At 38.5% G+C, this 26,605-nt stretch overlaps 1 protein-coding gene across 1 annotated transcript; it reads left to right on the top strand.

Moving 5' to 3' along the window:
* The first annotated feature begins 2,072 nt into the window (after positions 1-2,072).
* LOC113681446 (fibroblast growth factor receptor 1-A-like) lies at positions 2,073-26,085 on the top strand. Its single transcript, XM_089205893.1, has 22 exons — positions 2,073-2,139; positions 3,008-3,250; positions 3,362-3,610; positions 9,430-9,603; positions 10,300-10,575; positions 11,379-11,702; positions 12,308-12,571; positions 12,705-12,986; positions 14,275-14,523; positions 14,844-15,089; positions 18,642-18,752; positions 19,112-19,121; positions 19,692-19,882; positions 20,652-20,768; positions 21,148-21,332; positions 22,154-22,273; positions 22,706-22,782; positions 22,912-22,952; positions 23,951-24,047; positions 24,430-24,526; positions 24,991-25,098; positions 25,153-26,085. The coding sequence occupies exons 1-22, from the start codon at positions 2,073-2,075 to the stop codon at positions 25,195-25,197; spliced, it is 3,573 nt and encodes a 1,190-aa protein (XP_089062019.1). The 3' UTR covers positions 25,198-26,085.
* The last annotated feature ends 520 nt before the right edge of the window (positions 26,086-26,605 follow it).

Genomic DNA, 26,605 nt, shown 5'->3' with positions numbered 1-26,605 from the left:
GGTTAGGACGTAAGTACAAATTTATATTTTAATCTGTAAGGATAATTTATTCCTGGTTTATGTCTTGATATGTTAATGGACTTTGACAGACAATTGTTACGTCGAAAGAGCATGTGTTCCGGGATCTTCCATTCACTGGTGTTCAAATAAACTCCTTGCTTTATGGGTTAAGTTGCTGGACATTATTTGGCCATGTATCGGATAAACTAGACCCGTGGCTTGTGGTTAGCTGTGATATGAATAAACATCCAAACACAGAGGAGCCCGTAATACCCATGGGAATTGTAAATTATATATTGCTCATAGTTTTGAGATTATTGAATGTGTATTTTCGCCTCATTTTCCGTTCTCTTGACCCGCTTATTTTAAAGTTTGTTGGTCCTCCCACACATGTAACTAAAATCACTTATTTCTCTTTCCCTTCAATGCTGAAAACTTAGTGGGTAAGTTTCCTCCTTTGGTTGTAAAAATAGCTACAACATACATTTATACGTAATGCATTTCCCTTATACCATGCTGATAAAACGAAAAAAGGAGCAAAGTTTATAGACGTAGTCTCTGTCTGGAGATTTGAAAAGGATCATTTGCTGCATTTTCCGGGACAAAATCAAAACAAATTTAGCTTCGCCAACGTTTATTTACCAAAAGAGAATACTTTTTCAATTTAAAACTGAATTAAGAAATGCACCCTTTCCTTCACAAAATTTAACGTTTATCTTTTAGAGACATTGTCTTATGTCGGATCCTGCTCTGGGAAATAGACGCTAATACTCTCCTCAAATGGGGAAATAGATTACTGGAAACCGATTCTTTCTACGAAGAGAGTTAGAAATTTAGTTGTGGCACTGCAATTGGGCTATGCCATTTGTATCATTAACTGCACATCTTTTCTTATCTCGTCCTTTTTGCCTAGCAAAACCTGAAGGTAACTATCAATATCGTTCGTTCCTGTAACTAAAGTATACTCCAGTGTGTCAATATAAACTCAACAAGTGGTAATCTTATTGTGAGGTAGGGAATCCGCAGGTGTATATCAATGACCGTTAGCGATCGCTGATACTATTGAAATATTTTCATTGAAAACGATGTTAGTTTTGTGGGTAGCTGTGTTAGCATAATATGTAATGACAATAATTGATGTCTGCCTGCCAATACCAAGGTCCTATAATGAAAGACGTTTGTGTGATCATCATTAGATATCATTGATGTCGGTTGGAGCCCATTGTCTGTTTGATTTACAAAACCTGTTATCTGATAATTTACTTTAACAGAGAGCGTTAACGTAGCAAACAAAGCGCTAAGTTCAAAATAAATAAGTAAATGATTAGATTAATAAATGTCTTTGTTTGAATTATTTTTCCCTTTCATGATATTCTTTCCGGATTTATAAGCGGGTGAGTGCATGCTCAGTTGATTACATGTTTGAAGAGTATGGTGTGTGTAGCCTGTGGTGTGTATACATGGTTAAGCTGTTTATTTACTTATTAAATGTGCAATCTTTCTTTTCATGTTCGCCTTACATCCTCATCCTAACTATTAACAGATTGTAAGTAGGCATGTTTTAACTGTTATTTATCAGTAGGCATAATAAAGATGGTTCATCAAACGAATAATTCTCAATAGAAAAATGGAGGAAAGATAGAGTGTTTCTTTGTAGATCAGTATATCAGTGTGCATAGGCTAGCATAGAAACAAACTTTTAAGTATTACAAGGATTAAATTCCAACATCTCAGGCCTCAGCCATCTTCTGGTGGAGCTTTAACAGCAAAAGTTTAGAATTCAAAGCTGACGATATTGAAATTCTAGTTTGTTTCTTTAAAATGTTTTTGCACAGCCATCTATTTGATAAATAGAAAAAATTGGCATTTTCCCGGGTTAAATGAAAAATTCCTGCAGGATCTTGGGAGAACACGAATGAGGCGAGATCGGGAACGGCAAGGCATCAATCTTTTAATAAATAAGTATTTATTTTAGTATCCTTTATGGCAAGCTTCAGATTATGAAAGAGGGAAGCAAGGAAGTGATTTCACATATGACTCTTTTCCCACAACGTATCATTTTCAAAGGTTGTATGGCCTGGTCATCGTGGAATGGAGGCTGCAAAGAGTGCGGCCACGGCCAGTACAGGCAAAGAGTCGGTAAGTGACAAGACGAAAATTTCAGTATTTGTAACTCAAAGGTGTGTTTGTAGGTCTTCACTATTGTTTTACAGCTTCAAAAGACTGCATGTACATTAATAAGCTTTTATTGAAATGAAGAAATTCTTAAGTATTGATGGCAAAATAGACTGCATTTAAAGTCATGGGTATTACGCCTTGGGCAATGGATTGATAACCAAACATGTAGGTTTAAGTTGCATTGAAAAAAATGCATTGTTTGTCAGCTTCTCTATTCCCTAGGTGGACAATTTGGCAGAAAGTTCAATACTTCTCCTAAATAAATGGTTTCTCTGTATTAAAAAAAAAAAGGCTGACTTAGGCCCAATCATCATTACTTTTAAAAAATTATATAAATAACCTTACTTCTAGAATTCAACTGTTCCAGAACTCAGGAATCACGGCCTTGTAAATGTAAGTGGTTTCATCCATGAGGATAAAGTAAAAGACTGAACTAATTTCCTGTTTTAGAAATTGAAAAATGTTCCTCAACTGTCCTTTCATTAAATACCTCACTCTTCAAAACAACACTTTTTTTGCCGGAGTTTTATTATTTCTGATTAGATGCTATATTTACATTTTCTCTCGCAAAACGAAGGAAATTTTGTTCAGTCGTAAAACGAAAAGACTACCATTGCACCTGCTGCACAGCAGGCGCGATTTTGGCGAGCGAATGCTTAGTATTCTTAGTATTTTCTTATCGCTGCCATTTTTTATTTTTACAACAGCAGGGAGTTGGGGATGAGAAGAAACTTTTACGAAGGGGGTGAGCGACGGTTAAAAGAAAGGATAGAGGAGGGAATGGGCAATAGTTATACATTAATCATTACTTTCCTTTTCAAAAATAAAGGTCCTCCTGAAATTAATTCTCGGCGAGAGAAGTCTGTCAAACTTAATTCAACCCTTCAAGTGGATTGTCTTGTGAGGGGTTTTCCTCAACCAGAGGTGAATTGGACAAGAGATGGAAAGCTACTTAATACCACGAACAAGCTCACCATTAAACAAGTGACTTATGGAGACGCTGGTCAATATACATGCAGCGCTAAGAACAGTGAAGGGAAACGTGAAGCAGCTTTTCAGGTTACAGTTACAGGTAAATGTTAACTTTACTTTTTCTCTTCCGGTTACTCTTTTCATTTTCTGTTCTTTTTTTTTTTCTCTTATTTCACCTTTTTTGAATTTTGCTTCTTAATTCCATGGCCAGGTCCTCCTGAAATTAATCCTCAGCTCATCAATCAGTCGGTTACATACAATTCACCTCTTCAGTTCAATTGCTCTTTAAGCGGATTCCCCACACCTGAGGTACTCTGGACTAAGGATGGGATGAATCGCGGCAAAAAGAACACTCTCACGATTCCTCAAGCGAGGTTTGAAGACTCTGGCGAATACACATGTAGCGCTAAAAACCCCACTGGAAGCAAGAAATCAACCTTTTGGATTGAAGTGAAAGGAGGTACAGTTCTTATTCATATAAAGGAAAAAGAGTTATGGTTCATGATTTGAACAAATGTTCAATTTCGTTACTACAAAAATTCATAGGTGAAGACGATTCTCATATTGCAAACCAGATCTACGAGTTCAAACCACATAAAAGAGAAAGTTGATTAAGGATAAAAAAAATATTTTAATGATGCTTTGATGACATTTAAAAAACGAGTTTAGATTAACCGGTAAATTAAACATAATGACAGAACTTAGAGAAAACGTAGATTCTGATTGGTCAAAACACTATCGACTATTATCACGGTAAAACCATAGAAAAACTTTAAAATTTTGCTACCCTGCGAAATAAAGCCATACTAGACGATATCCCAGATTTTAAGTTATCGAAAGCCTTTGATTTAATGGAATAGAGGAGGACGCTTAGAATGCCGCGACAAAAACGAGAAAAATGTTATTTTCTTAACATTTATCAAGTTTTCTATTTATAAAATTTAGTTTAACTGACTGGTCGCGCCGTTTTAAGCTTTATATTTCACTTTCGCTGCATCCTAACAGGAATATGCCCATTTTTCACTGTATGAGCCAATGGAAAACCATTTTTGAAATGTTTTTCGAGGTTTTCACTTGAGATTCATGACTTCCTGCAGAGCTATAACGCCTACTTTGTTTTCTCATTTTAACGTTGGGTCTCATATTTATGCTGAAATTTTTATTTTAATTACTGAGCAGCGCCTAAATCATGTCACTCGAGGTTTTCTAAGGCCGAGAATAAAGGTGAGAACAGACTAGCACGGACTCCCCATATGGCTTTTGTCGTCGCGTCGCACTATAGCCTTAAAATTATATTTTTGCTCTCACGAGCGTGATTTTCCCTTTCTGTACAAGACGATCAGAGGTTTTTTAAAGATTGCTTCCAGCAAGGGCTGAATCCAATGTTCCATCGATATTCGTTTTAAATTTTTAACTGCCGAGTGGTACGTTGTAACCTTTTGGCTTTTGTGTATACGTAAGAGCCGATTGCGTAGAAGCAAAGTTGACCTTGACAGAGACATTTCTATGATGTTTTCTAGGTGCCCTCTTGCTTTGAAGCTTTGTTTGAATTTTAAAAGGTACTCTTCTGATACTTCTTTCGGAGAGCTCATTTGTTCTAAGCAATCTGATTGCTTGGCCTTCAGTGAAACTATGTTTTACGCCTGGTGGGTGGCATGTGGCGAAGTGCGTAAATTGAAAGGTCTCGGTCGGCTTGTAATGGGTTTTGATGTCCAAGTTGGATTTTTTGCGAATCTCTCTCCTTTAAACACTGTGGTATCGAGGAAGGTGGTTTTGTTCTCTGATATTTCGGCCGTGAATTTGATTGCAGGGTGGAAATAGTTAGCTCGTTTAATAAGAACTATCTACTTCTTCCCTGTTTCAATCTCAAAGGGAAAAAACGTCATCAATGTAATGTTTCCATTCTCTTGGCCTGGTTTCGCATTGTTGGATTGATTTCGTTTCAATTTTCGCCATGGAAATATTGGCAAATGACATTGCCAATTTTCGTTTGGGCCAGGGAAGTTCTCCTCATTGAATTAAAACAAATTTTCTTTGAAAGATTAAGCCAAGCATTTCCCTGAGGTAATGCGTTGGGATCGGTGCGTTATGGTCGTTGAGCTTTTCGTATGCTTCACATAGAATATTCGTTCCTTCTTCTTGAGGTATATTTGTGTACAAGCTAGAAACGTTCATTGACACTAGAATAGTATCTTTGCCTACCTTTGTTTTTTCTATGAAATTGAGAAAAGCAGTGGCATCCTTCATATAGGATTGTTGCAATTGCGCTATAGTCTGGGGCAGTGTCTACACAAAAGATGATTTTTTTCGATGGGGCCGTCGCATCCTGAGATTAAAGGTCTACCGAGCAGTATAGGCATGTGTATTATCGTGAGCTTATAGAATATTGGTATTCTAAGCGGATTAGGAGTTTGTGAAAGCCATTTGTTCGTCATGTCATCGATGTGTTTGCCCCGACGCATTCGGTCAATGATCTCACTAACCCTTTTCTGCGTGTTTTTCACCATCGGCGCTCTGAAAGGTTAGTCGCTCTCATGGGCAATAGAAGGCTGAACCGGTGGTATCCAGTTGGATTTAAAATGAAACGGATGTGCTTCTTTGTTTTATCCGTGAAAGATGTTTTGGAGGTGCACTCGTCTTGCAAATTGCAAATTATTCAAAATCTTGCAAGAGTTGTTGTCTAATTTTACATTCGTTTGTCACGGGTGTTGGGATGAATTTGAGAGATATGTTAGGAATGTTTCATTTGTCTCCTTTTCTTTGGCTCAAAGCCTATATTTTAAAGTGTGTCTACGCCCTTTGTGTCTTATGCTTTTTGTTCTGCTTCCGCTGTTAAAGCCAGATTTTTTAGAGTCAGAGAATATGTCATGTTACCGTTTCATTACTCGCACATAATTACACCACATTCAAAAGTTCCCGTATCAACGCGTGCTTGGGGTGTGAATAAATTAGTTCATCATGGCTGCGTATGTGCTTATTCTTCCTCAATCTAGAAAAGTATACTGCTTAACATGGTGTCAGGACCGTTTTTTACAGCGAACCAGCTTCTCGTAGACACAACTGCACCATTGAATAGCTTCTTCGGCAACATCTCAAACCTTCACCAACATTTCACAATTGCACTATGCCGAGGCACGGAAAGTCTATCCTCGATGTACAAGCCGTGCGACCAGACCGTGACAATAACCGTTACTGGGAGACCAGATTTCATGATTAATGTTTACTCGAAGGTTATAGAAATCCCGCTAAAAGCAGAATCACCGAGATTGAGGACCATTACATCGTCGCTAAGAGACCCTTCGAGTTAGCAATTCCTTCAACTGAATGGGACACCTTGCACATCGAAATCACTTCTAAGATATCGAACGATGATGCTGGAAAACACTGAGTTTGGCTTCAAAAAATCAAAGAAAATTACGCTGGTGCATGTAGTTTGATGCAAGACCGCTACCAAACCTCCATTTCAACGTAAGAAACCGTTATACGTACTGCTGTCGGGTGATGATCGTTTGGCGTAAACGCGCAAGAATTTAGGAGGGGTAAGTTTCTTTTCGGTCTCAATGAATCCTTCAGTCGCTTCCGAAAAGATGTATTTTACAGAGATGGCCAACGGAAACCTGAGGACCCCCCTTTCACCCCGGCGTTCGTGGTGAGTCAAGTTATATTGAAGCGGCACAACATACAAACAAGCTTTTGGCTAATTCCACCACAGAAGAACAAGTTCACTCTCCCACCTCCACGACAGCGCACGAATTGGTCAAAAAACCTCCGGGCAGATCAAGACCTGGAACGTTCCTTAACAGATATTGCTTTTTATGTGGCAGCATGCAGCAACACTACCGCGACATATTCCCAGCTTCAGGCCACACTTGCAGATGTTGTCACAAAACTGATCACTTTGCAGGCTTCTGTCAACAGGTTGCCAAAGAGAACGGAGCCTCTAGACCTGCCTCCCATACACCTACCCCACCGGGTCCCAGACGGGAATACATGAGATTGGTGGAACAAGAAGAGCACTCCTACACCCTTCCCGTGGAAGGCATACAGTATTAGAACTGCTTCACCCTCTTAAGCGGGTAATCCCCTAACACTGGCGTCCCTACAACGGCCCCACCCTCTGGGAAAGGCCATTTCGCCTGGCTTCTTTTGGAGGAACCAGTCTCAAACTGCAGAGTGCAAATTCTTTTCCAAATAAATTCCGCAGCCTCTTGCAATACTCTTCTATCCTGCTACTTTTCCAGCATATCCTGGGCCAAGATTCTACCATCCAAAACTGTGATTCCACCCTATGACAGTCCACCAACCAGATCCATTGGCCAACTTACCCCCCAAGCCAGTAAAGGTAACTTCACGAGTAACCTCACCTTCCTAGTCATTTTCACTGACCAACCAGCCTTACTCAGTACAGAGGCAAGCATAGCACTTGATGTGCTGACTATGCATGCGGACTTCATAATGAAATGCTCCATAAGTAACCCTCCCCAACCACTGCTGACTGAACCTGACAGCCATCAGGAATCAGCAGCTGGGCCCCCTTTACCACCCCCAGATACGTCTATGCGAGTCTGGCCTACACTAAGGACTTGAACTCTGGAACTCATTTCCAAGAACTGAACCTCACTCTTTCAAGGTCTGGGCTTCCTCAGCCTACCCGTCGATCTCGACTTGGATCCAGATGTCAAACCCATTCATGCCCCCATTCAATGTGAACCCATTTGAAAGCTGGATGCAATCAAAGCGGCCCTGGATGCGTATGAAACCACTGGCCAGCTAGTAAGGGTATCTCAACCGAGAGCCAAAACCAACCCCAACCAAACCGGGAAAAATACGGAGCTGCTTAGACCCTTCTTAGACCCTCAATAAAGCCATTCGATGTCCAAAGTACAGCATCTCCACCCTGGAAGAAAACATCCACTAGCTGCATGGAAGGAATAGATGTAAACAGGCAAACCATCCCTATGTCCTTAAGATCATCTCTGATTACCACAATGTTCAGACCATGGGGTTGCTACAGATGGACTAGGCTACCATTAGTCATATCCTCTGCATCAAAAGAACGGCAGCGCCAAATTCATATGGTACTTGATGGCCTCCTAAGCTTCGGTATTACTCACGGCATCTTAATCCCTGGCTGCAGCGTCAATAACATAGAAGCCAGAATCAACCACGACCGCAGCCTTATCGCCGTGCTTGAGGGATTTGAACAACGTCATGTCAAGGTAAATGTCAACAAGATGAAATTCCTTATTTGCAAAGCCACTTTCATGAGCCATGTTACCACTACAGATGGCCTCCAGCCCAACCCTGTCACAGTTAAAGCTATGATCACCATGCCCACTCCAACCGAAAAGCAAGCAGTGCGCCGATTCCTACGGGATATTAATTACCTGGCCAAATTCTGTTCCGAACTTAGCAGCGTCACCCAACTTCATTACAACCTCACCAAAGAGGACATGCCATTACTGTGGTCAACAAGGCACCAGGAAGCCTTTGATTCAGCAAAAGCCCTAGCCACCTGTGCAGCATGCCTGGCATACTTTGACGTAACTGCACCACTGATCCTTCAAGTGGACGCCTCGGACTATGGCCAAGGAGCTGCCCTCTTACAAACCATTAAACCACACAGTAGCAGCGCCCTTGACGAGTCTTCTCTACGACCCATTGCGTACTGCAAAAGGCCTAATCACTACCGAAGAGTGCTATACCTGGCTATTGTTGAAGCCCTCAACACATTCGAGGAATTGCTTTTAGGAAAATCCAACAGAGTCTATACAGACCACTAACTCTTTCAGTCAATCTTCAAGAAGGACCTCGCCTTAGCACCTAAGTGTCTGCAAAAGATGTTGCTTTTCCTACAGCGTTACAATTTTACCATTGTGTATAGAAAAGGTTCTCTCTTGAATTTAGCAGACGATCTATCCAGAACCCATGTCAAGACGAAGCCGTCAACCCATCCATGTCGGACACCTTCCCAGTGTTTCACGTTCATCTTGCTCGCTTGGACCCCAACCCACTGGCCCTCACCAATACCACTCTCGAGTTATGTTTTTGCTCTCAGAAGCGTGTCTCGATAAGTTCATAGCAAACCCTTCGGCATCGCGCCAAATACCAAATTAATGAGTTTACCGTAACCAAATGTTAACTTGAGCATTCGAAGTAATTATAGAGAAAGGTAGAAATAGAGACTGCACCACTGTCTTACATACTTTATTGGGGTAAATGATCCAAACATGTCTTCTATGGTTGTTTATCAAATGTTTTTGTTTAAAACTTTGTAAGTGGATGGTGGCTGGAGTGAGTGGAACTCCTGGAGTATCTGTACCAAGCCAGTTGGTGGTATACAAACCAGACAGAGAGAATGCGCCAATCCAGAACCAGCATATGGCGGGAAACACTGCGATGGGACCGGAGCACTGCTGAGAGAATGTAGCAACATGTCCAGTTGCCAAGAAGGTAACATACAAATCGCAGCTTTTCTGATTTCAGTGGATGAAAACTTCTTTGTTGAAACAAAAAAGAACAAATACAGGAATAAAAGTTAGAGTAAGAAAAAATGAATGGAACTTCTGAGTTTTAATCACATAATCATCCAGGCAAAGTATATGAAATGCTCAAATTATCAAAAGTCAGGAGTTCATTATAAGTCAGAAATCCTTCATGAATGCACAAACTCTGTACCTGTACGGAATTCACCATGCTTTTCCTTAAAGAAACAAAACAAATCTCCATTATCATTTGTACTACAATAGGTAATAAATTCTTGGCACAAGTTTTCGCTGATATTTGTGATCACTCTGTAAGAAGTCTGCACTATATGCATAATGGCGATTACGAATTTCTTTTCGTTGCCCGTGAGCAATACCTTTCTAGTCAAGCCGGTAAAGCTAACTATCATCTACTGACAAGAAATATGTTTGACAATGCGAGGCCTCAGTTTTGGCATTGACCAGCTAACAAAGAAAATCATTTTAGCTAAACAGGAAATTCTTCCACCATAAACTGAAAAGAAATCTTTCAGCAATGCAAGGACTACTGTTACTAGATAATTATATGGCGACATCATCGACACAAGAATTTACCTAAGCTTAATTAGTCCACGTTGTTTACTGTTATCCTTATTTATCTATTGTTTTTTTTTAATATTTGAAGAATTTCCCCTGCGATTTGAAACAGAGAAGAACCCATCTGTCGGTACAATGAAGATATTCTCAAACAGCAGTTGGAAAAAGCTTTGTACCAGTCAATGGGATGAAGCAGATGAAAATTCAACCTGTATGGCCATGGGCTATTATGACAACGGCGTCTTTGCTAATTACACATGGTACGCAGAACGTGGCAATGCTTCAGAGATGTCCACCGACTACAACTGTACCATTCCGACCAGATGTCAAAACAACTTGGAAAATAAACAACAAATTTGCAAAGGTAATAATGAATTGCACTCATTTAATATCCGCATGATCTCCAAAGATGGTAACTTGATAGATTTACTCACACTCCGGTGATTAAAACTTTCCCGAGATCAATGATTGCTCATCTTCGGGTATCTTTAGGTTCTAAAAAGGTATGTATCGCTAAAAATCTGGCGGGTTTGTTCACGCCCTGAGGCGATTACAGTTGAATTGCTGCCGAAAGAAGAACCTAACTGCGCAGTTATGCATTTCGGTTTCATGAACTTCACAACCTCCAAACCCTTCACTAAGTTTCCTTAAAACTTTAACATCCCTCTAGTTTCCTTTTTTCTCTCTCTTTCGTGAAACTAAGGAATTTTACAATTTTCACCCTACTTATACTTAACTAAATGCCTTTTTCTTGATAATTGCATGAGAAATGCTTTAAAAATGACGTTCTAATTTAAAATGTAAATCACCCTATTGTGTTCGCCTAAAGTAAACGCTTTTAGGGTAAGAAGACACGTCTTGAATGTTCCAACATTTATTTAAAAAAATCTTGTTTCACAATTTAAAGCACAGTCACGAAGCAATGTAAAAGAGGTTCGTCGTAAAACATCGCTGCAAGGAAACTATGTAAAGGTCGTGAACTACATCGGACAAAGAACGATACATCCAACGTACGAATACTGATTAATTTACACCTAGAATTTCCCTTAAAACTAAACACTTAGATTGGCATGAACTATTTATCCTTTCATGATTTAAAGGCATTCTTGATTCTTGATAACCAGTATTTTCCATCTTAATGGATTAAAATTTTTGTTATTCCTTAAGTTCCTGTTCGCTTGAATGGCGCAAATGTGGAGTATGGAGGAAGAGTGGAAGTGTTTTACAAGGGGAAATGGGCAAAGATATGTAAGAATAAATGGGACTTTAATGATGTCAAAGTTATTTGTCGTCAACTTGGCTTTGAAGAGGCTTTAGCGGAATTTATTGAGTCAGATATAAAGGCTGAGGGAATACCTTTTGCAATGTCCGATGTCTCTTGCACTGGAGAGGAGTTTGAACTTGCATCATGCGATCGCATCGATGGAAAGTTAAACATTCCACCTCAATGTCAAGCGGATGACAATGGTTCTCAAGCGTTGTGTCAACCAAGTAAGCAACTAAATTTTTAGGTCTGATTAGTTATTCTGATTTTCGTGATTGTCTTTCTTCTTCCCACTGACCTTCTAAAGTGGAGGGTTAGGGTTAAGGTTGACATGACTTGGTTTAAGGGTAACATGAGTCGACTTAAAATGACTTAGATGATTTTGATTTTATCAACCGAGTTGATAATATAAATTTGCCCCCGTAAAGAGTTCCAAAGCTAAATTTCGAGCGTTAGCCCTTCGTCATGGCGGGTGTTATACTTCCCCACCGACGCAACGTCACAGTTTCTTTAAGAACTTACCCTCCTTATAGCTGATTCAACTTGGTCTTGAGGTGAAATGATGTTAGCTAGGGTGTACATGACTTTCATGAAGGTGATATGACTGCTCATAAGATCACCTGACTTCAGTTAAGGGTTACCTAATGGCTAACAGGATTTTGTTTGGAGTATTGTAACTAAGTTTAAAATACGACATTGTTAAAAGCATTTCTCAATTTAAGCTTTAGCACAGGCAAATATATTCAACTTTTCTATCTCTTCTTGTAGTATTAAGTACAAAAAATTTGATTTATTTTTATAAAATCTTCTAAACTGAACTATTTTTTTGCAGAAAACAAGAAATTTTTGAAAAGAAATGAACTCTATTTTGATGTTGGTGACAGAGAAAAGATTCACTGTTCTATATACAGTAAAACCAATCATGCTAGGTGGGTCATTAATATGCAAAAGCTTGAAATAACAAACTCTACTTCTGAAAGGATCAGGGCTGAAGACAATGGTGATCTGTTCATTGATGACGTGCAGCTATCTGATGGAGGAATATATGAATGCCAGGGATTGGAATATGTTCAATATTACATTGTCTACATTAATGGTATGAAAACACATCTTTTTATATTGTAGAAATAGGCTTAACATGCAGGACATTGCCATGTAAGACAAGTACACTTCTGACTTTTCAACAGTATAGCTATGATATTGGTGCTTTTCATTACTGCTTTCAACAGCAAGATTTACTCAAAAGACGTTGGACCAACAAACCTTTATTGCGTACACGTCTGGCATTATAAGCTGTAGTGCTGATGGAACACCGAGTCCACTGATTTCTTGGAGTAAGAAAGGAGGAAAGTCCTTAGACCCGAAACGATTCTCTCAAGTATCCAACGGCAGCCTGCGTATTGGTTTTGTAAAGCCTGAAGACAATGGAACATTTACCTGTACCATGAGACAAAGTAAAGGACTACGGAGGGTCACAAGCAGAGATAAAAATATATTAGTGACAGTTATAAGTGAGTGACCAATGATATAATATATAGAAAGTCATAAAGTCAGTTCTTCAAATGTAATGAATTTAATTTACTCAGTTTCAAAACCTTTTCGCTGTTCATATCCGCAGCCATGCGAGGCGATATTTTATCGTGGATATGTTTGTTCATTACGGTTGTTCTAAAGTAGGGTGTCCTGTTAAAAGAAATTATACTTAAGTTATTTATCAACAATGTAGTATCCTCGCCATAACTCAGAGTAAGTGCCCTTTGATGAAGCTTATAGTTTCTTTTCAAACTGGTAATGTGCTTAAAACGACTTCGGTTGGTCATGGTGACGAATTCAATTTCTGATTGCATTATAATCGTTTATCTCGCAATTAAGTTACTTTGGATGTGGATTGTGACTTTTGACTGCATATTGTGTCTTCTTCGTGTTATAAGGTCGGTAGATATGCATGACCTTATGAACACTCTGTTTGACTGTGATTGGCTAGAATCCCACACAGGCCTCGATTGCCACACTTTGATTAAATGTTCTTTCGGAGTCCACTGTCGCAAAGTTATTATGTTCTGTGTTTCTTGTGGTCCGCATCCATGTTTCCGGGATGTCTACCCCAATGTCCAATTTATGTTGTAACATGCAAAGTCTTACGTGGATGGCCTCTTTTACCCTGCGTGTATAATAATGGGATCACAATCAATGTACTCTACTTCAGTCTAGAGCAGGTGGTTTCCAGGTGTCTTCTGAAACTGCAGAGGCCTTTGCCTAAGCATGTCGTCTCTCGATCTGTCATATTACTCGTTTAACCACTACTTGCATAGGACTGCATGTCCCGCTGATGTAAACTTCGCATTACTCACAGGGAATCTTTTAACCTCGGGCTCTTGTTTTAAAGATGCAGTCCCATGGATGGCGAGTGACTTGTTACTATTTATAACATCAGTGAAGTGAATGGAATGCTTTCGGTTATTCAAATGCTGTAGCAAACTATCAGCGTTTTCGCGAACCAAGATTATAGGGTGATAAGGTTATCGATTGCTCCTAAAACTCTATAGCGATAACAGGGTAGACCATATTCTCCATGGCTGCGCCTTCTGTCTTTCGTAAACTGGTCCGAGATAATAGGAGTATGTAGACCTCAATACGAAGTTATGTCCGCGATCTGACAAATGATTATATTTCATATAAAGCGCTAGTGTCATTATTAAATGTTCATTATGTTAAGTTATGGCGTTTAATGTGTTCTGTGTAAATGATATTGGAATACCTCCGATTTTCCGAGGACATGTTATTTTATTTACCTCCTAGTTCGACCAAAAGTGGATATTTCTGGAGCAAGCAATCTCATCATAGAAGGAAACAGTGTGAACTTGACGTGTAAAGTTGTGGAGGGTCGGCCTGAACCACAGATCACCTGGCTCAAGAATAATACATTGCACAGACAGAGTTTGTCTCTCTTCTTTTCTGAGATAACAAAGGGGGATGAAGGGCGGTACACTTGTAAGGCAGAGAATGCAGCAGGCTTTGACACCAAAGACATTGACATTTCTGTAAAAGGTGTGTTCGTCAAGTGTACAGTATTTCTTTACACAACTTGATTAGTTATTTATTGCGAAGAACTGGAAAGTCTTTACACTTGTTCTTTTGTTCCTGCTCTAAAAATATGATGGTTTCATGGCTAAGCTAGTAATATAGCCTGACTAACATGGTTTTTGGAAGCATTTGTTTGAAATGATCACAAAATGGTGCATCGATTTCTTCTTTTTTAAATTGTTATTTATTAGTTTTTTTATATTTATTATTTCTTATTTTTGCGGGTGGAGGGAGGGGGGGAGGCTTATAATTTTGTAATTTGTATTTATATGCTTACTTTGCAGTTCCACCCCGTGTTAGTGATGAGTTAAGAAATTTCATCATTGCATTTAATTCCACATTTACAAAAGAGTGTTATTTGAGAGGTGACCCACAAGTATATGTCAACTGGACCAAGGATGGAGTGCTACTTAATAAAACCAACACCCTAGTTATTAGACAAGCGAAGTTTAAAGATAAAGGCTTTTATGAATGTACTGCTAAGAATGATTATGGAAAAGCAAACTCTTCCTTCTGGATTGATGTCACAGGTAAACTCTATGTTGTAGTTTATGTCATTTATCAAACTTGTAACTTACCAAAGCGTATGTTTTTTAAGCTTAAGCAAAATTTAAATAGACCTATTTTTTTCTCTCTTTTCATCCATTTCCTTTAAAAATATCGACGACCAAGGAACTAAGGAGTCATGATCTTATGATACATTTTCATAGGTGTTAAAGGTAGTTCATCAACTTGGCTTTGAATGTATCATTACCTAAATATTAAGGATTGAAGTTGGAGAGAGATTTTAAAGGAACATTCATATCACTTGTTTTAAATTATCAACATTAGTACTCTTTTTTTCCTAGAAAAGGGTACCTGATCACGTAGAGTTGATTCTGACTTACACACACCCAGATTGTAAATGAAGCTAAATCCGTGACCAATTGAAAATCCTGTGATCCACTCCAATGTTTTTATCCCTAAACTAATGTTAAAACGCACAATCTGGATACGTCAAATGACGGATTTCCTATCTTTTTACATTACAGAATGCATATGTTATTTAACAAATAGAGAAGCCTTGACTGTGCTCTGTTCGGTTATAAAGCACGCAGGAAGCAGGTAGAGCACGAAAGAAGTGTAAGGAGAAACACGAGACGTATTCGAGTGTTTCTTCCCACTTCTTGAGCGCTCTCTATTTGTTTTATAATAAAGAATCGGTTAAATTACCCAAGCATTACTTTCAATTTTCAAAACAAACTTTATTTCCAAAGCGAACAACAATGTCGTCAGCATGCTCTATACTCTCATAAAGCACGCTACAATAAGCCAATAAGAATCCTTGTTAGAATGGTTCAAATAATCTGATTGGCTGTACAAGACTACAGCTGTCAAAAGTGTCAAACCATCAAAGTTCAAAAACCATCAAAGTTCGCATTCTACGATAGTTTACAAACTAAAATAGTTCGGCAAGTCGAATTTAACACTTTTGCCTGAAGTTTTTAAGTCTCTAATACAGAATCTTGAAGTGAAATGTTCAGTGAACTTCAGCCGAATTATGGCTCATAAAAACACGCGAGTTTTTTCACATGACAAGGTCGAAAACAAACTGTTCAAGGCGAGTATTTTTTGAATGAACGACAGCCAAATTCACCGGAACATGAAGATCGCTCGTGATGGCAGCGCCGCAAAACTCGGCTGCAGTGACTTATGTGACTTTCCACTCAACGTATCGGAAAGGATATCAGAGCAAGCTCTTATTTTTTCACTCGAAGGGTGGCTGATGTAGTTTCTGAGGCTTGCTTTACTGTGATGACCGGAGATCGCCATGATGAGCGAGCCGCGATGAACTTAGCATGATCATATTCGCTCAGACACGGTCATGATTAGTATGAATTTTAACAATTATGCCAGTTTGGTTATGTTTTTCATCATTTCTGTTTTGTTCTGTTTTGTTTTTGAACACTGAACTTTATATACTTTTCGAATGTTAGCTGTGTTTGATTTTTATTACCGTACGTAAGCTTGCAATTTAACTGAGCGTGAAAATCTTTAAAACTCGGAATGTTTATTTTGTTTTTCCTTTGAGGATTTTCGTATCTGCTCACGTTTTAATAACGTAAATTACGGCGCCTAGTATGTTTACAAACCTTTGTTTGATTCTTCTGTTGCTACTTGCCGGCTCGCTTCAGTTCCGAAATTTCACTTTCAATTATCGGAAAAAAGCTAAAAAGAAGTCCCGGAAAAGCTCGAACACAGTACAATTGGCAGATGGCGTGACAGCTGTAGCTACGCTCTATGCTCTATACTCTCATAGAGCACGCTCTTTCAACCAATGACAGCGCGCGTTACATTCGAACTTTATTATAAATATGTATATGTATATTGTTAAAAGATGAAACTGATATTCATTGAACATATATGTTTTAACATCACACTCAACAACCAAAAAGAAACGGATGAATGTTACTGGGACTCATGGGACAACTTAAGGCTAAACAATATATTTTTATGCTGAACGAGAAGAAAACCTTTCGAAAAAATTGACCTTAGTCAAAAATAGGCTTGAACATCACTTTTTTTGTTTTGATGTTTTGTTGTTGTTGTTTCGTCGTTTTATCAAAGGTTGGCTAAATGGGGTTGAAATGGACTATGCAAACCTTATTAATTTTGGGTTTTTTTTAATTCAAGTATCTCCCCAGATTATAGAACCTCCGATCAACCAGTCTGTTACGGAAGGAAACTCTGTGAACTTCAGTTGTCGAGCCTCAGGTGTGCCAACACCAACATTAGTCTGGGTTTTTAATGATGCTGAGCTGCCATTTGGTATAAATCGCGATGGAGTATCATTCCTGGAATTTTTAAGCGTCACAAAAGGGATGGAAGGGTCTTACAAGTGTATAGCGGAAAATACAGCAAATACAACTAGTTCCTCTGCAACACTGCGTGTTTACGGTAAGTTTAATGATCATCATCACGGTCAACGGCAGCGTCAGCGTCATCGCAATCGTCATGGCCATCGTCATCGTTATCGTCATTATCATTAAACTTACCGTAAACACGCAGTGTTGCAGAGGAACTAGTTGTATTTGCTTTATTTTCTGTTGTTGTTTGGAATAGCTTTGCCCATTACTTAACTCGTGATTGACACCTTCTCTTTGAAACGAAATACCTGAAGTTCATAGAGCGATGCAAGGTTATTTCATGTAAATGGTTACATGAAATAACCTTACATCGCTCTATGAACTTCAGGTATTTCGTTTCAAAGAGAAGGTGTCAATCACGAGTTAAGTAATGGGCAAAGCACTGCGTGTTTACGGTAAGTTTAATGATAATGACGATAACGATGACGATGGCCATGACGATTGCGATGACGCTGACGCTGCCGTTGACCGTGATGATGATGCCGACGATAACCATGGCGATGACGACGATGTGACGCTGACACTGAACTGCTGCTGACGTTGAGGGTGACAAATGTGGACCACGATTTTAATCTATTGCCTTTTTCTTTAAGTAGGAAAAGCCTCTGCTCAAGTTGTTCCAGGCAAGTATCCAGCACTCACAGCAGGTGACAATCTCACATTGGCCTGCATCGTCAACGAAGAAACAATAAATGTAACTTGGAAAAAAGATGGAAACTCACCACCCGAAAGAGCAAAGATTCATACACGATTCGATGAAAAAATGAGTGAACTTGCTATAACTGAAGTTGTGAAGGAGGACAGTGGTGTGTATTCTTGTGAGGCACGTAACAAGCCCGGTATGGTTGCCGGTTCCTTTGTAAAAATAAACGTCATAGGTAAGTTGGTGTTACCGTTGTGTCTTAAGAAAATACAACTTTACTGATTAAGAAATATATTTTCAAATAGATGAAAACTGTTTATCAGTTAAAGACGAAACAAATATAGGTCACCTGACCCATTTACATGAAATAACCTTACATCGCTCCATGAACTTCAGGTATTTCCTTTCAAAGAGCAGGTGTCAATCACGAGTTAAATAATGGGCAAAGCTATTTCAAACAACTTGAATTTTATTAGTACTTTTACTACCGTCGAGATTTGTCTAATGGTCATTTATCTACCTTACACAATTAGCTAAGCAAGTGCAAAGTTTCAACACTTTATGGTATTACATTGGCGGATCAGTGGCGGCAGCGGTTGTCATTTCGCTAATTTCCTGGTATTTCCGCAAGCGTCGAAGGACAGGTGACGTCCATTTTTCTGCGTTATTTCAGATTGCTTTGTCTGAAAGTAAAAGAAGGAAATGTTTAAACTTATTAAACATGTCTATTGGGGGGATGGGGAACACTGAGCTACGAGTCTAAGAGAAGAGATATTTTTAGAAGAATTACTCGCGTGCGGCCAAAATTGCTAATTGCAGAGTTTTTCACATTTGTATATGTATTGATAATAATTGAAATTCAGCAAATATCACGTCACTCCTAATTTGTGCAGATTCAAATTTCCTGCCACTACACAGAATTTTTATTAGAATATTTGATTTAATAAATTAATGAAAAGATTTTCCTTCTTTATCTCCCTTAATTCATTATTTGGAATTGCAGCTATGGCTCTGTAAGTCAACTACTTTACCTTCCATTCATCAAATTCATCGGGAAAAAAATCCCCCATTGCATGATGACGATAACAAAAATCATATCGCAGTAATTACTTTTATCGTGCTCATCGTGTTTGTGATACATTATTAACATTCATTATGTGTTTTTAGAATCAGCTTCATTAGTTCCTTTGTTTAATTTCTTTATCTCTTTAGTACCTTCCATATATTTTCAGTTAGATTAATCCATAGATTTAATACTTTGAAATAAAAATCGAAATGCAAAAAAAAATTTAATTAAATAAGTAAAATTTCTGATTTTAAAACCAACCGTTTCTTTTTTGGTTTTAACAAACATCCGATTGACATAGTGTACTTAAATAACAACAATTACTAATATGTTTTGTAATAATTTATGTTTTTGGTATAATGAAAACATTGTTCTCTCACTATCGGCAAGAGAGATTATCTCGCCAATCAAGTTATCCTGGCAAACGAATTTTTTTACTCTCTGATTTCTCTTTTCTTTTTATCACTTTTCTTTGTTTTGAACCTGAAAGTAAGCAAGGTTGATTTTCTACATTTAGTCCTGACCAAGAGCAGGCAATTCAGATGGAGCTATTGAATGCAGAGGTAGATGAGTGGGAGGTTGCGGTGAACCGTGTCCTGCTACAAGACGTCATTGGACGAGGGGCGTTTGGAGCCGTGTGGAGAGCTCTCCTGAGTTCACCAAATGGACAACCTGGAAATCGGACGGTGGCCGCTAAATGTTTCACGCGTAAGCACCTTCAATTTGTTCTATTGATACATATGTTGATCTCTGGGGTGGTTATCAAAATGTTTCATTTGGGGAGGGGGGGGGAAGGCGTGGTCCAAAATTACTTATCGACCCACGCACACCCCCATCTTCTTCACTCAAGGTTACGCGCGGGAAAAAATAGAAGAAGGCGGGGGGGAGCAAACAAACAGAGAAGATAATCAACCAGTTTGATCGTAAAAGTGGTCCTGCAATAATTCTTGTTTCCAACAAGTAGTGTAAAAGGTCACAAGCATAGGTTAGAAGGGGGTTAGTATGGGTTAATATCCGCAACACCCCACTCCTCCGGAGGGGGGGGGGGGAGATCCGCTGCTGAATCCAGAAGAATTTTTTTCTCCCTTTGGACCTATTCCCCACTTACTAGTGACTGATTATCCCGAGTGGGAGTGGGCAGTCTAACAGACTGATTACACGGTGCTTTTCGCTGGCAAAAGACATTTACCGAATGGAAGATGTGAAGCATCTGAAGTGACGGCAAAACTAAAGAAGGTAAGAAAAATTGGTAGGATTTAACCTCAACTGGTTCCAATTCGGCCTTTATACTCATAGTCAACTCAGCCATGGCTGAGGTCAGTGAGTTGGGCAATCTCCTAGCTGCGAAAATTATCATCCAAACGGTAATAAGAAGATGCAAGGTTTGTAACTCTACCGGATTCTTTCTGGCTTGAACCTGCATGCAACAAGTGTATTAATCAGAATGTGTCTCTATCAAAGTATACTTTTGTTGTAGCCACTGCTGGAGAGGAAGGAAGGAAATGTTTGATGAGAGAAATTGAGCTGGGGAAACTTATCGGTGAAAACGTTTCGCCAAACATTGTAAAGTTCATGGGCTGCGTTACGACAGAAAGTAAGTACTAAGCGTACAGCATCTTTTCTGAGTATATGTTATTAACGATACTATAAATGCTGAATGAACCCTCTTGAGAGCTCTTAACATGAGATCCGTAACTAGGATGTTAATGGAGCCAAGTTCGTCTATTTTTTTTTGTGGCAAACAGACTGTTTCTCTTCGAGAGTATGTATCCATCGACAGTTCATTAAGATTTCGGTTGGATAGCTTGAAATCTCGTTAACGGGGCTAACCGGCTTTCTCCCTTTAACCTGTTGCAAATTTTTGAAAGTAAATTCTGATGAAGGTAGATCCTAAAAGAATGAGTCCTTCGTGTAAGCTAAACTGCTTTGTGAAGAAAGCCATCAGTAATTTTATCTTTGATACGTCACTTAAGTTCACCCCATACTCATCATGGAGTACTTGCCATGTGGTGACCTACTTGGTTACCTCAGAAAATGCCGAGGAGTGAGGGATCGGTTTTATCTTGGTGAGGGAAGAGCTCAGGATTTGAACAACTACGATCTCGTGTTGTTTGCCAAACAAATCGCCGCCGGCATGGTGTTCCTTGGAACGCGAGGTGTAAGTAGAATACTTGTCACATGTCAATTCTAACTCAGAAAAATCTTTCAGAGATTTAAACTTTTTATTTTTCAATAGCTCGGATTTTCGCCAACATTTATGAGTGCTTTTGGGTTAGATAAACCTCTTTGTTGACATTAGTAGGTCAGCGCAGATGTCAAAAAAAAAAAGAGCCAAAAGAAACGAAAATAAGGTTCATAATAATTCGGTTCCTGCGCCTCAAAAAATCCCAGCTATGATTATCTGTGACGGTGTAAAATTAAGCGTAAAAAAACAGACCCATGCAATTGTCAAAGGTCGCGTATGCACTGATAGCGCATATATATATAAATTTGACTTTCGTAAAACAGTGCTCAATACATAGGAGTAGAGCGATCTATATACATATATAAAACCTTATTGCGACACCTAAAAAAAACAAAACAAAGATAAAAATGGAACTCCTTAGAAATCTGTAAAAGAAACAAAGGTAAAGATTAAATAATTTTGTCTTTTTCTTTTTTGGAACACAAAGGGTCCTCTGTTGGTTTACTACTTCTAAATTTCATTTTATTATCATAATTATTATGATTATTAGCATGGTTATGACTATAATCTTTATCATTATTATCATTATCGTTATTTTCGCAGTTGTAAAAAAATCCAATTTTTTGATAAAGAAAGTAGAAATCTTGGTTTTGTCAGCATTACAACATTATATAGGGCTACCTTAGTTTGAGCCTTTTTTTCGTTCAAACATACTCAGATGTTGGATTCGCCGCTGTACTATAAAAACCTATCGTTTCTTAACCTTTATATTCTGGCTTCTTATCTTCTGGTAGATTATCCATCGTGACCTGGCGGCTCGAAACATTCTCCTCGATAACAACTATGTTTGCAAAGTGACGGACTTTGGTATGGCATATCAAAGTTTCAAGTATGGCCATGGAAATGCCAAAAAGGTAGAAAACACTTTTTTTGTTGCTTCAGTGCGGTTATTTTTGGAAACGAGTTGTAAGCGTTAGCATATTCTCTATATAAAGTTAATGTACATGGACTATCAACAGGGTTTCATAGCTCACTTTGACTTACAAGAAAAAAGCAAAACAAAACAGAGTTAGTTATTTAACAGGATAGGTACTCCGGGCATCGGGATTTGTCAATTTCACTAATTTTTTTCGTAGAAAGTCTCGCGAAAGAAGGTACATTTTCTGTTTTCCGTGACCGCTTTACGAAGGCTAACCTTGGATTGACCGATAAGGGAACGACAAATGTAGCTTTCTTTTCACATTTTAACATATTTACGTTATGTAGCTTCATATTTTTTAAAGATGGCTTTGAAAAAAAAGAGACATAAGTTTTGTACGGAAATCATTTATCGGTTGATTTTCCAGGGACGTTTGCCAATCAAATGGACTGCACCAGAGATTCTGCTAGGAGAGCTTGCTGGACTTTCCACCCTGAGTGACGTGTATGTATAGTTATGTATATCAACCCGCCAACCTAACGAACCTATCACCTTTGGATTTTTCTTTATCATTTCACGTCCGAAGTTCTCTCAGCGATTAATTGTAGAATATTTCTGATATGCTCCCGTCAGGTTGTCCTATGGAATCGTTCTGTATGAGATAGTTACCCTAGGTAAGCTAACTTATTTTCAATCAATACCTTTAACGCTTAGAACAGCAATGTGCATGCGCTTTAGAAGTGATGCTATTTTAATTACTGTTATTTAATAAAGATTTGTTTTCACATACTTCTTGGCCATACGTACACATATATATATAAATAAATGTCGGAGCAGAGTCTACTTGGCATAAAGTGCTCAATGCTGTGGTAGCAGAGCTGAGTATATATAAGTGAAAGAATCAAAGAGGACGCATCGATTCTCTGTTACTCAGAGTTTCGCGCCTAAGCGCTCGTCAGACAGAACTTAGACAGACAGAACTGACGAGCGCCTAGGCGCGAAACTCTGAGTAACAGAGAACCGATGCGTATATATATATATATATATATATACATACATATATGTGTATATATATATATATATATATATATATATATATATAGATTAATATGTAACAAGCTATTTTGATTGAATGTTGAATGATGATCACCATCCTAAATCGTCCCCGACTTTCTCTGTGCGACCTCGTAGCTCAGTCGGCAGAGTAACGGTAGATCTAATCCGGAGGTCGTGGGTTCGATTCCCACCGAGGTCAAAAGATTTTTTCTTTGCCTCGTGTGGTTCCCTGTTTCCCTTTATTAGGGCTAACGCCCGGTGGGTTATTCATGGGTTTAAATAGCACTTTAATTTACACTTCAGAGTTAATTTTCTGTTTCACCAAGCTATTTTGATTGTTAATCTCAGTAAATGCAAAGCAAATGATAAGTCTATGGCTTAAGCATTATTCAATTATCAGAGACTAACATCAACTCGGACCGAAAAAAGGAAATATTAAACTGCAGTACTGCATTCAGCAAAATTTGATTTGAGCATCATCAAGCTATGTAAATGTACATGCAGATGGCTTCCCTCATACAAAGAGGTCGAGAAGGAACAATGTTTCTCAGCCACGGTCATTGTAGAGTTGATACATTCAGGAATGTGACATACACTCGTCCTTATGCATTGACAGGAGGAATTCCGTACGACAGATGGTCAGAAGCCATGGTGATTGCAGAGGTCACAAAAGGATATCAGATGCCAAAGCCCGATCATGTTGACAACAAACTGTGAGTCGCACTTTTCTAGTATGATACCATCGTGTTCCTAAAAATAACCTTAGATCGAAGACAACACATTTAGCGCTCTCATTGCTGAAATCTTTGCAATAAAACAATTGGGTTACAATCAGAAGCTTTCTGTTACGTGAATGTCAACCAGGAGCATACCGCATTCAGCTGAGATACGGCGTGGACAATTATGACATCAAAATGTATTTAAAAAACATCAGAGCGAGTGAAGTAGTGCAGATATGTTCGACGTCCCAAAAAAAATCTGAACTATTGCCTATACTATTTTCAACAACAGTTTCCTGTATGAGGACCTTATTGGTATTCCTCGCATAGTCCATTAGTAAGTAGTTAAGAGTAGATCATCGTTTTTAAATTTCAGGTATGATATAATGAAAAGGTGCTGGAATCGAAATCCTGACTTCCGTCCTCCTTTTGAAAGCCTGCGACAAAGAATGGACACATACATTCGTGAAGAGGTTTGTCTCTAGAATTGACAAATTCCCAATATTTTATGCATTTTAAAGACTATTCAACTTTTCAAACTTCTTACCTTGCCCCCATATGTTGGAAGCAATATTTGCTAGCATTGGTTTTATTTCCATTCGCTCTATGAAAGCTTCAGCTGAGACCTTTCATACTCCTGGCGAGAGACATTTTGCAGCCCGTAAGGCCATTTACGAGTAATTCAACTTGTTGGCTGCTTCTGATATCTACGTCGGTTGTGATCGTCCCCAGGGCATAAATCGGCTCAGTTCTATTCACCTACTTGCAACTTCACTATTTTCAGAGAGGAAATAAGAAACTCGCTTGGTATATCCGCGACTTTAAACCACAGAGATTCTCAGTACGCCGGGGAAGTGATCGCACTTTTCAGCACGACTTTACTGTATTTAACGCTGTGCGGCTAATGTGTAACTCTCATTTGTTACTTTCTTTTCAGACATATTTGGAACTTCTTGACATGGGCGCTTATGACAAGGCAAAATACTCCAGGGTTGAAGATCTCGGAGATGAAGATGCAGAACCAAGTGAGGAAGTTGCAAAGAAGGTTGAAGATCTCGGAGATGAAGATGTAGAACCAAGTGAGGAAGTTGCAAAGAAGGCCTCAGCTAAGGGATTGGGAAGAAGTGCCAGTGACCGTCGTTAGGGTAAATAATCGTCACCTCTCGGTGCTAAACTAAGTGTACGCTTGTGTTAGTTAAATTTCTCTCAATATTAATATTAGAAGAATGTGTGAAAGCTTTGTCCTTGATTAACAAAATGATAATAATAAAAGCACAAACCCAATTAATTAATTCTTAAAGGATGCCAATAATAAATAATTTAATCGGTTTCAGAATAACAAAATTTGGATAGATATGAATTAAACTTCCGTAATCGATTAAATCAGAAGAGAAACAAAGAAAGAAACAAAAAACAACGTACCTGAAAAACGGCTCGTTTATGCCGATAGCTGTACTTGGCGAGCTTTTCATTGTTGTATTCTGAAACTATTTAGTAAATTTGTTTCAGGCAGACCTATTAAGAGATCTCCTAACGGCAATATGAAATTTGGTAAAATTTTGTAGTTTGGTAATGAATTAGTGGTGAGGTATTAACTAGCACTTATCACTTAACGAAGTATCTTCTTTAAATTACATATTGCATCACTTCTAGTGATTTGTTTAACTATCAAGTTACCTTTATTTGAAAACAAGCGAGAGCATTGTTATTGACATTTACCATTTTGCTGCTAGTATCAAATGCTTTTGTCATAAACGGAGAGAACAGTCTTAATAGAGTGTGAGCTAATTCAAATTAATATTTTCTTAAGTGTTTTCGATTCGTATGAGAAAAAAAAACGCCTTGTAAAGGGTTCATGCTGTGGCAGACGGAAACAATTTTACTTTGGTAAATGGAATCCTTTTTTAAAAACTGGACGAAATGAGAGCACGTACGAGCGTTTAATTTATACGCTATCCAAACACAATAAGTTGTATTTAAGATAATGTAAAACACTCTATTTAACATCTGCAATAAAAATATTAGAGGCTTATCTTATGACTATCTATTGATTATCTAGTCAGTTTAGATTGAAACCATTCTGTATCCTCATTAAGCTTTTGGATGACGTCATCAGACTTAGGCGATGGCTGCATCTATGTAATAGCATCTTCATGTATATCACTGAATGAGATATCCACATTCTCAACTTTTCACAATTACGGACGAAGCTATAGCTGGTCGCGTCTTTGACGCATGCTTTATGGGTCTGTTTAGAACTGCGTGTTTGTCTAGGGGAACCTTCGAGTTTGTCGTCACGATAACAAAGGAGTCAGTTAGGATTTGTCGATGTTTTGCAGTTATAAAATACACCAGCACTCGAGGAAACAACATTTTTTTAACTGAATCGATAATTTCAAGATGCAACAGAAGGATAAGTTGTAAATGCCTCTGTTATCAATGTTCTGATCCATTGTATTGCTGAAGTGTTTCAATCCAGATTGACTGACCATGGCATATATCTCCCCGATTTATCTTTCCACTGATATAATACTATGCCAGCTAAAAAAAAG

Source organism: Pocillopora damicornis, chromosome 5, assembly GCF_964200805.1.
Source record: "Pocillopora damicornis chromosome 5, jaPocDami1.2, whole genome shotgun sequence".
NCBI lineage: Eukaryota > Metazoa > Cnidaria > Anthozoa > Scleractinia > Pocilloporidae > Pocillopora > Pocillopora damicornis.
This window is presented reverse-complemented; position numbering and strand designations above follow the sequence as displayed.

Excerpts from the sequence above, each read along its gene's own strand:
- LOC113681446 (XM_089205893.1), top strand. The coding sequence starts at position 2,073 with ATGGCCTGGTCATCGTGGAATGGAGGCTGCAAAGAGTGCGGCCACGGC. Across the intron at positions 10,576-11,378 it reads TAAACAACAAATTTGCAAAG|TTCCTGTTCGCTTGAATGGC; the intron begins GTAATAATGAAT and ends TTATTCCTTAAG. Across the intron at positions 14,524-14,843 it reads CATTGACATTTCTGTAAAAG|TTCCACCCCGTGTTAGTGAT; the intron begins GTGTGTTCGTCA and ends CTTACTTTGCAG.